This window comes from Phyllobates terribilis, unplaced genomic scaffold (genome assembly GCF_046119375.1).
Source record: "Phyllobates terribilis strain yellow unplaced genomic scaffold, ASM4611937v1 Scaffold_5__5_contigs__length_657084704, whole genome shotgun sequence".
Taxonomy (NCBI): Eukaryota; Metazoa; Chordata; class Amphibia; order Anura; family Dendrobatidae; genus Phyllobates; species Phyllobates terribilis.
Window position 1 is genome coordinate 399,244,810 of NW_027362765.1, and position 14,777 is coordinate 399,259,586.

The window sequence follows — 14,777 nt, forward strand, 5'->3', positions numbered from 1 at the left end:
AGCAGCAGCAATTGGAGGAGGAACTAAAGTTTAAATTTAAAAAATCCAGTTTAAATTCCCTTTAATTGTATTATAGCAACAAAGGAAATGTTCTTTATGGCCTTTTATCCTCTTCATCACCAGCCTATGGTCTGTGGATCATGTATCCACCAGTAAGGTCTCTAAGTGGCTCCTCACAGCTTCTAAGTGTTTTGTAGGATGGCAAGAAGTGGATGCGACAGCATTTGGATCAGGAGGAGTGGTGCAAACTATAGATACTTATTTCTGTTTCCCCACCAAGAAAGGCTACTCAGAGCAGCCAAGGCTGAGCGTAGATCCATATCTCAGTGCCGTAGACTAATGTAAATCTTCGGATTCAAGTCTTGGACGTGAAGAATGGGTAACCATTGATGAGAGAGATGTCATTAAGTCATACCCCCTAATGAGGTTGAATTGTATAGGATCAACACGAGCTGTCTGCTAGATACATCTACTGAGGCGTTACGGTGGTGCCCAAGGACGTGTAACCCTTTCTGGCTCTCCCCGCAGGTCTGTGGGTAACAATGAAGCTGCTGCCTGGTGACATTCATCAGATCCGAAAGGAATTTCCTCATCTCGTGGATAGATCCACCGCCGTGGCACGAAAAATGGGATTCCCTGAGATTATCATGCCAGGTGCGCAGTACGGCAATTACTTGGGTTAATGGGAAAGGGCAGCGAGATTCAATGCCGCTAATTTCATGTTGTAGCAATTAAAGCAAGACAACAAAGGGGTTTTCTTGAAAAGAAATAATGATTGTAATATCACATTTTTTTTTTTTTCAAAGCTAGGATGGTCAACCATTGACTATAAAGCAACAGGTGGGGGGTATAATGGACCATCCCAGAGTGGATTTTGGTGCATCCTAGTTGTGTTGAGCGCTAAAATATCCATAAAGCTCCATTCACACATCATAAAACGTCATGGTTTTTGCTATGAGCAAGTGTATTAAAGAGAATCTGTCTACTGATTTCACAATAAAAAACTGTATACATTATTAAATAATTCTTTAGACCTGATGAGGCTTGTGTATTTACTTTGAATAATCCATGTCAGAACAAGTTGCATATTCCTGATATTTTGATGAACATTTTTATAAATCCAAGTATTTTCAGCCTCCGCCCGTTCATCCAGCCTGACATACAGCCGCAGCTTGTACTAAGCAGTGTGAGACCTCAGCGAAGTGGGGGTACTCTGAGGAGCGGTCAATCCAGCTAGGTGGGCGGAGATTGCATAATCTTTTATCAAAGTTATATAACGGACATGAATTTTCATAGTAAGTACACCAGTCTCATCAGATCTAATGTACGTTTAAAGATTTATGCAGCTTATTTTGTGGATTCTGGTCCGCTTTAAGGACACAATCAAATCAAGCAATACAAGTAACCACAGAGTCTGAACCAAGCTGCAATGAGACCACGTGGGAATAGGTGCGATTTTACGAAGGTTGGCGTCTTCTTATACATAGAAAACGCTGTAATACTGAGACAAATTTTTTTACATGGAGTAGAAGTGCTGCTCTCTGCCACAACATTTGGCTTATATGTACACATTTTGGGACATTTTTTTCTTATTTAAATGCATGCAATTGGGGCTAAAAATCGTTTTGGCAATTGGGTTTAATTAAATATTTTGCACCAGTTGCCTCTTAATAGCCGCCTTATTAAACTGTGTTTTTAATGGCTGCAGAATGAGTTAACAGGTTCAACCACAAAGACGATGTAATAGAGAGGCTATAGGCGGCAAACTGTGCAAAATTATTAATGAAACCCAATTACAAAAATGATTTTTAGCCCCAATTGGAAGCATTTAAGTAAAAAGAAATAAAATAGTTCACAAATGTGAACAACCCTTTTAAGCTTACTTATCCTGCTTACCCTTGAGACGAGGCTTTTCCTGGCTACAAGTGTATTCTACCTGGTCCATGAAAGGGTTTTTTGACTTCTGGCTAAGTAAAAGAAGGATCAAATGCTCTGGAATGAAAAAAGATTGCCTATTCACCCTCCCAGGTGATCCAGCACACATGCTCCACCGGCCCCCAGCTGGTGATTAAATCCCATACCACCATGTGACTGCCACAGCCAATCAGTGACCTCCGTGGGCATGTGCCGTTCTTCCTTATTTTTAGAGCATTTGCTGCTGCTTTTCTAAAAGTTGCCACTTTTTAATTCTGGTTTTGCTACTTTGGCATGTTCAATTGTAGCGGGCTGTTTTCTTGCAAGAGTCCGCATCACCTGCTTCTGAAAAGAAATTGCTTTTGGGAAACAAATTAAGGGAAACATTCGTCCCAATAAACCACAACAGGAGGAGGCGACTGATGCAAGAATGGAGGAAAAGAAAGTAATAAAGGGGTAAACAAAAATGAGGGGGGAAAGGCATTCTTTCATTAAAGTTTTGATGGAAGAAACTTTTTTATTTCTTCTTGTTATCAATTCTTCTTGGTGTCTTTTAGCTCGCACCTTGCATTACCGTTTTGATAGAATTCCCTCCATACAGATATTACTTTCAGATCCACCTGATTGAGAATTCCCTTTTAATATATCTACGACTATTTCTGATATGTGCCGGATGGAAAGTGTGGCGTGATCTATCTTTAACTGTAACATTTACCCCTTGATGGCCGCCGCGATTCGCTTCCTTTTTTTTACAAGACATCATAGCCTAGAAGTGGCGGAGTGCATTGTGTTGGCCTGGATTTCTTCTTGCTAGTTTTATAAGCCATGAAAGCACAGCGATGTTCTTTTATTAATTATGCATGAGCATCGCCACCGCAGTAGAACATCCTGGCTGTTACATTCAACTCGAGCAAGGTTTTTGGAGTTATAACTGGAGGCTTTTTTTTTTTTTTTGCTATACTTAAAGGGAAAATTTAAAGATACGGAGAAAAGCCTTCCCTTATACGTGGCCTTCAGAACTCCTACATCACATCTTGATAAAACTTCAGAAATATTGCTTATAGCTCATAACGTCAAGACACGTGCACCTATAGTCTAGGATTGCTCTTTGCATTTTATTCTGCTGATGCATTTATAGAGGTTGTCCAATTCCAAATTATTGATGACCTCTCCTTCGGATTGGTAGCACACCCAGCACCTCCACCTATCAGCTCTTCCCACATCTGATGGTGGCCGGAAGTAAAAGGTACACGAAGCGGAACACTACAGGCCCCTGAACTGTGTAGTGGTCGTTCTCTGATACTGCAGATCAGTTCTCATTGAAATGAATGTAAGATGAGCTCCAGTAACGGAGAACCGCAACTACACAATGTACAGGGTTGCTGCAGGACGTGTTCAGAGCTGATTGAGTTGGGTAAGGGGGCCAGTTTGGTAGTGGCCGTTCTCTGATACTGCTGATTAGTTCCCATTGAAACGGATGAGAGCAGAGCTGCAGTACTAGAGAAAGGCTACTACATAATGTTTTTTCTGCTTCTTACACTGTTTAATTCCAGCTTCTGGAAGACATGCTAAAAGCTGATTGAGTTGGGGAAGGGGGCCAGTTTTGGATCCCTACCGATCTGATAATGATAATGTATCCTTATGTTGGATAATTATGTTCTGGGTTACCTTCTGCAATAACCATGACTGGTAGTGGCATTTTTTACCCTTTTTTTTCCCCACCAGGTGATGTTCGCAACGATATCTATGTTACGATGTTTCAGGGTGACTACGATAGAGGCAACAAAACTACGGCCAAGAATGTGGAAGTCACCATGTCTGTATTTGATGAGGATGGGAAACGGCTGGAGGTAATTGTTCTTCACCTGGCTTGTCCACACAAACTTGGGGTATAGACATTGCTGTCAGTGAGGTTTTTTTTTGGGGAGCCATTTGATTTTAAAGGACTTGTGTAATTAAAGTGACACTAAAGTTGACAATAAAATATCCACAATAAATACAAAATGTGGGCCCTCCCTCCTCAATGTTTCCAGCACAGTTTTTGTAAAACTAGTGCCAGCTTCTCAGATGTCTTTATGCATACTGTGGTTTGATCTTGTGAGTTAATATCACCATGCCCTCGAATGGACCAACTGAGAGCAGGGTAGTTCCTCAAATAAGCCCGGCTCACTGTGTACTAGAGTAGTCTGAGAAGAGGAAGGCCATTTAATAGATGTGAAGACAGGACTGGTAATCTGAGAAATTAAATGGAGGCACCAGGTATTTCTAAGTTGCTTAATTGGGAGACACAGGAACCATGGGTGAATCCAGCAATCAAGTCACCAGACGATCTCCTGATAATCACTGATTTACACAAAAAAACTTCCACGAAACTTTTTCACCACTCAGAGCCTTTATCAAGCCATACAAATAAGATGTGTGCATTTATGGCTTGATAAAGGCCTGTGTTGCCGATACCTCATGGAGAGTTGTACCAAGGCTGCACGGTCTACAGAGTGATGCACGGGAAATACCTTTTGCAAAAAAAAAAACAGGATCGATGGGTGTTGGCTGCTGCCACCAGAATGCTGAAACTAAGAACAACAAAAGTTGTCTGTTCTCTTCCCATGCAAGCTACACCTTCTGCCCCTGATCTAACCAGGTGTAGTTTGGTGTCAGTAGGAGGCAGGCACAGATTTTGGATCATTCCACTAGGATGAGAGACATGGTGAACAGCCTTGTCTAGGAGGCATAAGTTACTTATAGGTGAAGGATACAAAGTCTACCCGTCCTCCAGAGGATGTCTCCTATAAGAGAGGGAAGTGCCTTTTCAAACACTTCAGCAACCGCACAGTGTTTGACAAAGTTTTAACCAGAGAATGGAAGCATCTGGATGGACATTTTCAAAAGTTTTTTTTTCTCCAGCAGGTCTCCTGTCTAAGTGCGCTTTTCCTTTAAGTAAAATCCCTGTGGTGTCTTGTTTCTCCAAATCCGCCACCTTACCTGTCGAAGACACCGTGTCCTTGATTGACCCAACTGGTGTGCACATCTATTGCTAAGTCTGCCTTTGAGGCAGCTGGTGAGGCCTTCTGTTCAGTCTTTGGTACCATCTTTTAATTCTGCATGTTCCTGGCATCCCCGCAACCAGTTAGGGTGGACCGCCTCCAAATCTAGAAATACCAAATTCTCTTCTGTGTAATAGGGTGCCCCCAACAGAAATCTTCTTGTGGGTGGGACATTGTGTTTTCCTTTTCCAGATCATGTTGCTCCATGTGGTCGTTGCAGTCTTGGTGAGAGAGTTTATCTCCTCCAGATACTTGAGTTCTCCATCATTCCTGCCTGTCGAATTTTCAGACCCTCCCTGCCCATTTTCACAGCTTTTTATTCATACTTTGTTTTTGTTTCTGATTCCAAAGAAAGCTTGTTCGGTCTGCCCTATTCTGAAATGTCTCAACAAACGCATATGGCTTTATTACTTTAGGATGGAGTCTCTCCATAAAGTCGTAAAATCAATAGAACCCGGCAAGATTCTGTCCTCCGTGGACATTCAGGATGCCAACCTACACATTCCCATCTTGCCTCCTCACCAGAGATTCCTTCTTTTTGCTGTTCATATCACATGCCTTTAAAAGTGCAAAAGTTTTCCTACCAGAAGGCAAGAGAATGCCAGAATTGTAATTCTCAAATATTTCCTGCTCCAATACCCTTTGCTTGGTTCCACACCTGACCTTTCAATAGCCTCTCCTTTCTTCCGGAAGGAACAAGTCTTTCTTTTCCTTAGATTGTGTCAGTGGTCTGTCAAGCAGGCTTTTTTTTTTTTTTATAGTGGCTCACTACTCCTCTAATTTTTCTGGGTCATTCATTTCTCCTTCCCACAATATACTGGAACTCAGAGCCATCTGGATGTTGGTTCTCCATGGGCAGGAACGAGTGTCAGGGGTCAATCAACCATCGCTCCCAGCGATCCTGAGAATGCAGGTCTACAAAGCACCACTTTGAAATAAAGAGGTTGTCCACTACTTTTACATTGATGACTTATCCTAAGGATAGGTCATCAATGTCTGATCGGCTGGGGTCCGACGCCCCCCGCCTAACAGCTGTTATCGGTGTCTGTGTCGGAGGCCACCGGTAGGAAGTACTCGCTTGCCGAGCTGCTCCGTCTACTTTGTAGTGGCCGCCGCAGGATACTACACATCTGCCTTCTATTGATTTGAATAGGAAGCGGATGTGCAGTACCAAGCCCTGACCACTACAGGTTGGCGGAGCAGCTCAGCAAGTGAGTACTTCCTGCCGGCGGCCGCCGATATCAGCTGATCTGCAGGGGTTTCGGACCCTGGCCAATCAGATATTGATGATCATCAATGTAAAAGTAGTGGACGACCTCTTTAAATTGAAGTGCACATGCTTGACCTCTGCTCCATTTGTCTACTTTGGGACCGCTGTAAATAGCCAAGCGATTTACTCTGCTTTCTCCAGCAGCCCTATAGACAATGAATTGAGCGAATTTGAGCATGCTCACTTCTGCTAAATTCGAGATGAGGTGAGTTCTTCGAAAACTGCGGTCCCAGCGGTCAGACCTTCAACAATCAGTAAATTATTGCCTATCCTATACCGGAGAAGACTTTCAATTCTGTTAGTAGCCCTTTCAGTAATGGTGCTCCAATGTGTTGATATCATAGTCCTAGTTGCGTAGACTGTATACAGTATAATTTATGGTTCTTTTCCTTTATTAATTTCCGCTTATTGTGCAGCATATTCCGATTTGATTAGAACATTCCATCACAAGTTAAAAACTCTTCTCTTTACACTTTATTAACAAACTCCACTGTACATCTTCTGGTGCTGAATTATGGGGCTATCGCCTCCGCTCAGAAGCTGTGAACACCTACATTTATTTGTTTTTGTCTTTTCTCGATTTCGCTTTAAGAACGTGATTTACCAGGGAGCTGGAGACGAACCTATGTCAGAGTATAAGTCCGTGATCTACTATCAAGTGAAGCAGCCCCGGTGGTTTGAGACTGTGAAGGTAAATCCTGCAGTAAAATAATATATACAATAATAATAAAAATGTTTTCAATGTGCTTTTTGTTCAGAAATGCATAGAATGGTGATTATGATTGGAAACTTTTACACACCCTGACAAGTCTATAATTCAGGAGGCATTCGTTGTGAGGGGCAGATTTACTAGACTCCGGCTTATTTTGGCACAACATGGAGCCATTTTTCGACCTGTTTACTTTGCGTTTCAGACACCTTTGCGGCACATTCCACAAACGGAGCGGCTTTGAAGGAATTGGGGTCTGGCTTAGAGTAAAAGTGAGGGCAAGACTGAAAAAAGCAACAACATGCTCCAAAATTTGCCTTAAGAATTGGTCAAGATTAATACATTTGCCCCAATAGATATAAAAAATGGGACCACCTTTGTCCACAGGCTATGTCTGCTCTTGCAGCTTATCCTCATCCAGACACCACACACAACCCATGGACAGAGAAGAAAACAGACTTTTTTCTTATCACCTATACCTGCTTTAAGAATCTTCTTTTTTTGTTTTCTCCCTGTGGCATTGTGCTCCGCTTTGGGATACATTATCTGTGGCTAAGAGGCAGCTTGCTGCAGCAGAAATCTTCACACACACTAGTTTGTCATTGACACTAGGGATGTAATCGCTGTCCTGTAGTCTGAAAGAAATTTGTTATTTGAAAAGAACTATTGAGTTTCTTATGATAAACGTGTTTTTTTTTTTCCAAAGAATTTTTGGTTATTGGTTTCTAATTTTCCCTGTCCCAATCTGTATTATAAATCTTGAAAACTTGTAGTTTTAACTTTGGGCACTGAGCCTCAAAATAGGCTGACACTTCCTGTTCTGTAGACGTCGCCTCTCGGCAGACACTTCCTGCACTTCCTGGTTTGTAGACGTCGCCTCTTGGCAGTCACTTCCTGGTTTGTAGACGTCGCCTCTTGGCAGTCGCTTCCTGGTTTGTAGACGTCGCCTCTTGGCAGTCGCTTCCTGGTTTGTAGACGTCGCCTCTTGGCAGTCGCTTCCTGGTTTGTAGATGTCGCCTCTTGGCAGTCGCTTCCTGGTTTGTAGACGTCGCCTCTTGGCAGTCGCTTCCTGGTTTGTAGACGTCGCCTCTTGGCAGTCGCTTCCTGGTTTGTAGACGTCGCCTCTTGGCAGTCGCTTCCTGGTTTGTAGACGTCGCCTCTTGGCAGTCGCTTCCTGGTTTGTAGACGTCGCCTCTTGGCAGTCGCTTCCTGGTTTGTAGACGTCGCCTCTTGGCAGTCGCTTCCTGGTTTGTAGACGTCGCCTCTTGGCAGTCGCTTCCTGGTTTGGAGACGTCGCCTCTTGGCAGTCGCTTCCTGGTTTGTAGACGTCGCCTCTTGGCAGTCGCTTCCTGGTTTGTAGACGTCGCCTCTTGGCAGTCGCTTCCTGGTTTGTAGACGTCGCCTCTTGGCAGTCGCTTCCTGGTTTGTAGACGTCGCCTCTTGGCAGTCGCTTCCTGGTTTGTAGACGTCGCCTCTTGGCAGTCGCTTCCTGGTTTGTAGACGTCGCCTCTTGGCAGTCGCTTCCTGGTTTGGAGACGTCGCCTCTTGGCAGTCGCTTCCTGGTTTGGAGACGTCGCCTCTTGGCAGTCGCTTCCTGGTTTGGAGACGTCGCCTCTTGGCAGTCGCTTCCTGGTTTGGAGACGTCGCCTCTTGGCAGTCGCTTCCTGGTTTGGAGACGTCGCCTCTTGGCAGTCGCTTCCTGGTTTGGAGACGTCGCCTCTTGGCAGTCGCTTCCTGGTTTGGAGACGTCGCCTCTTGGCAGTCGCTTCCTGGTTTGGAGACGTCGCCTCTTGGCAGTCGCTTCCTGGTTTGGAGACGTCGCCTCTTGGCAGTCGCTTCCTGGTTTGGAGACGTCGCCTCTTGGCAGTCGCTTCCTGGTTTGGAGACGTCGCCTCTTGGCCGTCGCTTCCTGGTTTGGAGACGTCGCCTCTTGGCCGTCGCTTCCTGGTTTGGAGACGTCGTCTCTTGGCCGTCGCTTCCTGGTTTGGAGACGTCGCCTCTTGGCCGTCGCTTCCTGGTTTGGAGACGTCGCCTCTTGGCAGTCGCTTCCTGGTTTGGAGACGTCGCCTCTTGGCAGTCGCTTCCTGGTTTGGAGACGTCGCCTCTTGGCAGTCGCTTCCTGGTTTGGAGACGTCGCCTCTTGGCAGTCGCTTCCTGGTTTGGAGACGTCGCCTCTTGGCAGTCGCTTCCTGGTTTGGAGACGTCGCCTCTTGGCAGTCGCTTCCTGGTTTGGAGACGTCGCCTCTTGGCAGTCGCTTCCTGGTTTGGAGACGTCGCCTCTTGGCAGTCGCTTCCTGGTTTGGAGACGTCGCCTCTTGGCAGTCGCTTCCTGGTTTGGAGACGTCGCCTCTTGGCAGTCGCTTCCTGGTTTGTAGACGTCGCCTCTTGGCAGTCGCTTCCTGGTTTGGAGACGTCGCCTCTTGGCAGTCGCTTCCTGGTTTGGAGACGTCGCCTCTTGGCAGTCGCTTCCTGGTTTGGAGACGTCGCCTCTCGGCAGCGAAAACACTTGAAAAATGCTTGGTAATATGTGCCCCATGATCCCCAATGATAATCCGCATGTGCACATGCTGCGGAAATTTCCGTTGCGGATTATCATTGCGGAAAAATCCGCAGCATGTCCATTATTTTTGCGGAAACGCAGTGTTGAGCGGGTATGTTCTGTTAACCCTTTCTCCGAGTATGCTCGGGCCGAGTTCCGAGTATTTATAGCTGCTCGGTGATGTGTTTGAATCGCTCCCGTGTGCATGATTTGCAACTGTTTGACAGCTTGATTACATGTGAGGAATGTGTAAGAAATAGACATTCCTCCCATGTATTAAAACTGTCAAACAGTTGCAAATCATGCACACGGGAGCGATTCAAACACATCACCGAGCAGCTATAAATACTCGGACCTTGGCCCGAGCATACTCGGCGAAAGGGTTAATCGATTCAATGTGCGAATGGTACCCGGTTCTGGAGAAGAGGAGACTCTCATCCAGACCCGGGTACCATAGTACCTGTTAAAAAAAAAAAATTTAAAATAAAAAATATACATTATACTTACCTTCTGATGGCCCCCGGTCTCCATAACGATGCGTCCTGGCTCCCCGGTGGCTCGCGATGGTGTAAAATGACCTTCTATGACGTCATTTAGTCACGTGACAGGTCAAGCGACCGCTGACGTCGACGGTCGCGTGACCTATCACATGACTAAATTACATCATAGAAGGTCCTTTTACACCACCGCGAGCCGCCCAAGACACCGGATGCACCGGAGAGAAGACCGGGGGCCATCAGAAGGTGAGTATAATGTTTTTTATTTTTACCTTTTTTATTCTTTTTTTAACTATTAACTTGGTCACAGTATATAAATCCATTCCTGTTGCATGGATTTATATAGTGTGACCAAGTTGTCAAGCACTTTTCCAAGTGATGCTAAAATCTCTTGGAAAAGCGCTTGACAACCCCCATGCAAAAACGCTTGACAAACTCTTCTACATGGCAGGAAAAACGCATGTACAATCCGCATGCGTTTTTCCTGCCAGGCAGATGCAGAAAAAATCAGCACCATTTCTGCATCGTGGGCACTTATCATCACAGTCTGGATCACAATGACTGCTATCACCTCTGTACACAGTAAATTTACCCGATTCACCATTCTCAATAGGGGGTGTTGGGTCACTTCCTCCGCCTCTTTGCTCAATGAACGATGTACATGTCATAGAGCATGCCCACAACACTCCCTATTAGAAGTTGATTATCTCCAGTTCATTGTTTTCTAAGTCCATGTGGCTGCTATAAAACATTTCTCTAAATGCTCTTTAACAGCACCTCAGGCAAGATGGCCTCTCCAATGATCCGCAAATAAATAAATGATTCGAGAAATAGAAAATATTTCAATATGGTCATATTGTCTTAAGTGGTAAAAAAAAATATTCTATTTCAAGACTGTCTTTCTCTTCATTCTTACTGTCAAGAATTAAAGCAAAACCGCCCTTTTTATCACCCAGTTTGCCTTTAGGTGTCGTGTCCCTTTAATTGTATGACACCACTATCAGCGTTAACATATTACACCAAAAGTTCTCTAGCTTTTCTTCCCCCATCTGATATGGGTTTTCCCTATGGAAAAAAAAGAAGTCTTACTCCTAAACCTCAATCCATACTATTCTGATGGTAGCAGAGCGTTGCGGAAAGCTCCCCCTTCTTGGATGTCGCTGAATAAATCCCATTTTTCTTGTTAATCTCCTCTGAGGTTCAGAAGCCGGAGATTTCTTAATATGTGTATTGATGTTGTTCTTGAGACTTTGCTTCACATCTTACGTTTTTATTAAAGGTCGCCATCCCCATTGAAGATGTGAATCGGAGCCACTTAAGATTCACTTTCCGCCACAGATCTTCCCAGGAGTGTAAGTAGCTGATACGAGTTCTTGTATCTTAATGATTTGTAATGATTTAGGACATGTGTGGCTCAATCCTTACACTTCTGTCATTCCTATTACTACATTTAATGATTATTATTATTACTGTACACCTTTAAGTCTTTCTAACATGTACTGGTGAATTGCTTAGAGGGGTTCTCCAGTGATAGAAAACAAATACCTTAAGGAAATGTCATTATTAAAAAATAATTTCCTTAATACATTTAATTAGCAAATCACAATCTTTTTCTCAACACATGTAATCATTATAGAATTAAAATGGCTGAATGACAGGGTGCATAGCAGTGTGACTGGCATCTTCTTACCGTAGCAGCCCTAGTATCTGCAGTACTAGATCAGATGGGTGGACAGCAGTGTGAGCAGCCTCTTCTTACTCATCTCCCCTGATATCTCCGGTATTAGATCAGATATGCTGGGTGAACAGCAGTGTGAGCTGCTTCTTCTTACCTTGACACTCCTGGTATCTTTAGTATTAGATCAAGTGTACAGGGTGGACAGCAGTGTGAGCAGCCTCTTCTTACCACACCACCCCTGGTATCTCTAGTATTCGATCAGATTGACAGGGTGGACAGCAGTATGTGCAGAATTTTCTTACCTCAGCACTCCTGGTATCTATTGTATTTGATCAGGTACAGATACAGGGGGACAACAGTGTGAGCAGCCTCTTCTTACCTCAGCACCTCTGGTATCTGCAGTATTGGATCAGATGGGTGGACAGCAGTGTGAGCAGCCTCTTCTTATTTCATCACTCCTGATATATCCAGTATTAGATCAGATAGACAGAGGACAGCAGTGTGAGCTGCCTCTTCTTACCTCAGCACCCATGGTATCTGCAGTATTAGATCAGATCGGTGGACAGCAGTGTGTACAGCCTCTTCTTACCTCACTACTTCTGGTATCTCTAGTATTTGATCAGATAGACGGGGTGGACAGTAGTGTGAGCAGCCTCTATTTACCTCAGCACTCCTGATATTTCCATTATTAGATCAGATGGGGTGGACTGCAGTGTGAGCAGCCTCTTATCTCGTCAATCCTGGTATTTTCAGTATCTGATCAGAATATCCACTGTGAGCACGTTTTCCTATACATGAAAGCAGTTTTTGGAGCTCCCTACTGCACAGGCCCCTGTACAATTAATATTCTAGAACAGGTTTCTGTCAGTGTAGGAAGACTGCAGCCAGTTTAATTCTATAGTCATTACCTTCCAGGACTAAACTATTGGAATTTACTAAGTAAAGGTTCTTAAATAAATATGTAAGTCCTGGACCATCCTTGTAATGTTTTGTGTGCAGTCATCTTGCATGTATTTACTTATTGCGCTTTTAGTTGTACTGTTCTCTTCCTTCCATAGCCAAAGATAAGTCTGAGAAGGTTTTCGCCGTGGCATTCGTCAAACTTATGAGATACGACGGAACAACACTAAGAGATGGAGAACATGACCTGATAGTTTACAAGGTAACACAACAATGGGGTTTACACTCAGTGATGGTTGTTGGTGGATCCAGACCCTCAGGTGGACATACTGACCTTTTCTTTGTAGTGGTATGTGTAATGCAAGTGTGACCTTTTTTTCATAGTTTGCATCTTATCAGAACTCCAAAAAAGGGGATTTTCAAGACTTTTTAAAATTTAGCAGATAGTTTGGATAAAGTAACTAAGTGTTACTACTTTACTCCCATCCCCCATCTTTCCAGTGCCTTTACTTGGTGGTCTTTCTCAGCAGATCATGTGATCGAAGCTGATTTTGAACTTTGATGTGGTCATGAATCCACATAGAAGAGAGCTTAGAAGCAGAGAGATGAAGGCTACACCCCGCCGCTGTCAAAATGAGCTCACTGGTAGATTCACAGTTAACTTATTCTGCAGTCTGCAGTGATACCCAGAGACTGTAGAATAGGGACTGAGACGCAGTACTACACGGTGTACAGAGCTTGGATCTTTCAGCTCCATACACTGTTCACGGAGCTGAAGAAAGCCGGCTGTGGTGGTGACATCCACCTGTCTGATATTGATGACCAGTCCTAAGGATAGGTCATCAATATCTTAAGTAGTGGACATCCTCCTTGACTTTAAATATTTTTTTTCCTTTGGTCCATCGCCATATTTACTCTCAGAAGGGAATATCCTTGAAACTAGAAGTGTAGCATAAAGACCTATTATGATCTTTCCTGAAGGAACCCCGTGTCGTCTGATTGTTATTAGGAGTTTTCCATATTCTCTTCGAATATACGTCTGGTAATATATCGCTAGCATTATTACTTTAATAAATGATCCGATTACGCAATAAATATAGCTAATATTAAAGAAAATAGATCTGTGAGTTACACCGGCATTAATCGCCGTACGTGTATCCGAGAATAAATGGTGCATTATTTTACCATTTAATTGGATGCCGGTGATTGGTAGCACAGATTCATGAATCACAAGTCCTGGATTAATTTACTGTTGTAATTAACCACTTTATTCATGGTGGCAGAGGTACGACGGCTGAGCGTAGCTGTGACTATAGTATTTGTGTGCGCTGAGAGAATCTGTGTTCTCCCGGTAAGTACACGGCGTTCCAGTGACTACATTGTAATTAGACGTTTCCCGCTGCTCCCGACTATTTATTTAGAGTTGACTGAGCGGATATTCATTGTGGGGACCTTAATTTCTTTTTTATTTATTTGCATGAAAAGGCAGAGGCGAAGAAACTTGAAGACGCAGCGACCTACCTTGGCCTTCCTGCAACGAAGATCGAATTAGAAGAGAAAGGTCACTCGGCGACGGGGAAGAGCATGCAGAATCTGGGGAGCTGTACCATTAGCAAAGACTCTTTCCAAATATCCACTCTTGTCTGCTCCACTAAACTCACACAGAATGGTAAGATTCTAGCCAATAGGATTTTTAAAGATGGTGGTATATTCCATGTGCCGTAACAGCGGCTGTACCAGGATCGCAGTTTAGGATAGGTAGTTAGTGTCACCACTATTCACGAGAATGGGGATATCGAATCTTCTGTTTGAATGGAGCAGCGGTCAAGCAATGGGCACTGCACATCTAATCATAGTCTATGGGTCTTATGGAGATAGGCGTGCGTTGTACTTGGCTTTCTTCATCAGTTCTCTAGACTCTAAATAAATAAGTCTTTGGGTATGTTCACAGGTTGCTTTTTTGCAGCGTTTTTTTTTTTTTTTTTTTGCACCTGTACATACAGCACCCTTATTTTAATTGCAATTTTTCATATACGTTTTTGTTTTTAGCCCACATTCATTTGAATGGGTAAAAAAGCACTGCAAAAACGCTGAAAGAATTGACATGCTGCATCTTGGCAAAAATGTACCAGGGCTTAAAATACTGCACATGCCAAAAAAAATCCTAAAACACAGCGTCTGCATGATATTTCGGAAATCTCATTATTTATGCTGGTGCTGTGAAAT

General features: G+C 43.8%; 1 protein-coding gene across 1 annotated transcript in view; it reads left to right on the plus strand.

The window, feature by feature from the left end:
• DOCK1 (dedicator of cytokinesis 1) overlaps positions 1-14,777 on the plus strand; it is a 412,678-nt gene that overhangs the window by 102,695 nt on the left and 295,206 nt on the right. Inside the window, exons 13-18 of the mRNA XM_073685060.1 lie at positions 529-654; positions 3,640-3,764; positions 6,821-6,919; positions 11,253-11,325; positions 12,710-12,813; positions 14,037-14,220. Of these exons, the coding sequence (XP_073541161.1) occupies positions 529-654; positions 3,640-3,764; positions 6,821-6,919; positions 11,253-11,325; positions 12,710-12,813; positions 14,037-14,220 (711 nt within the window). The remainder of the gene's footprint in view (positions 1-528; positions 655-3,639; positions 3,765-6,820; positions 6,920-11,252; positions 11,326-12,709; positions 12,814-14,036; positions 14,221-14,777) is intronic.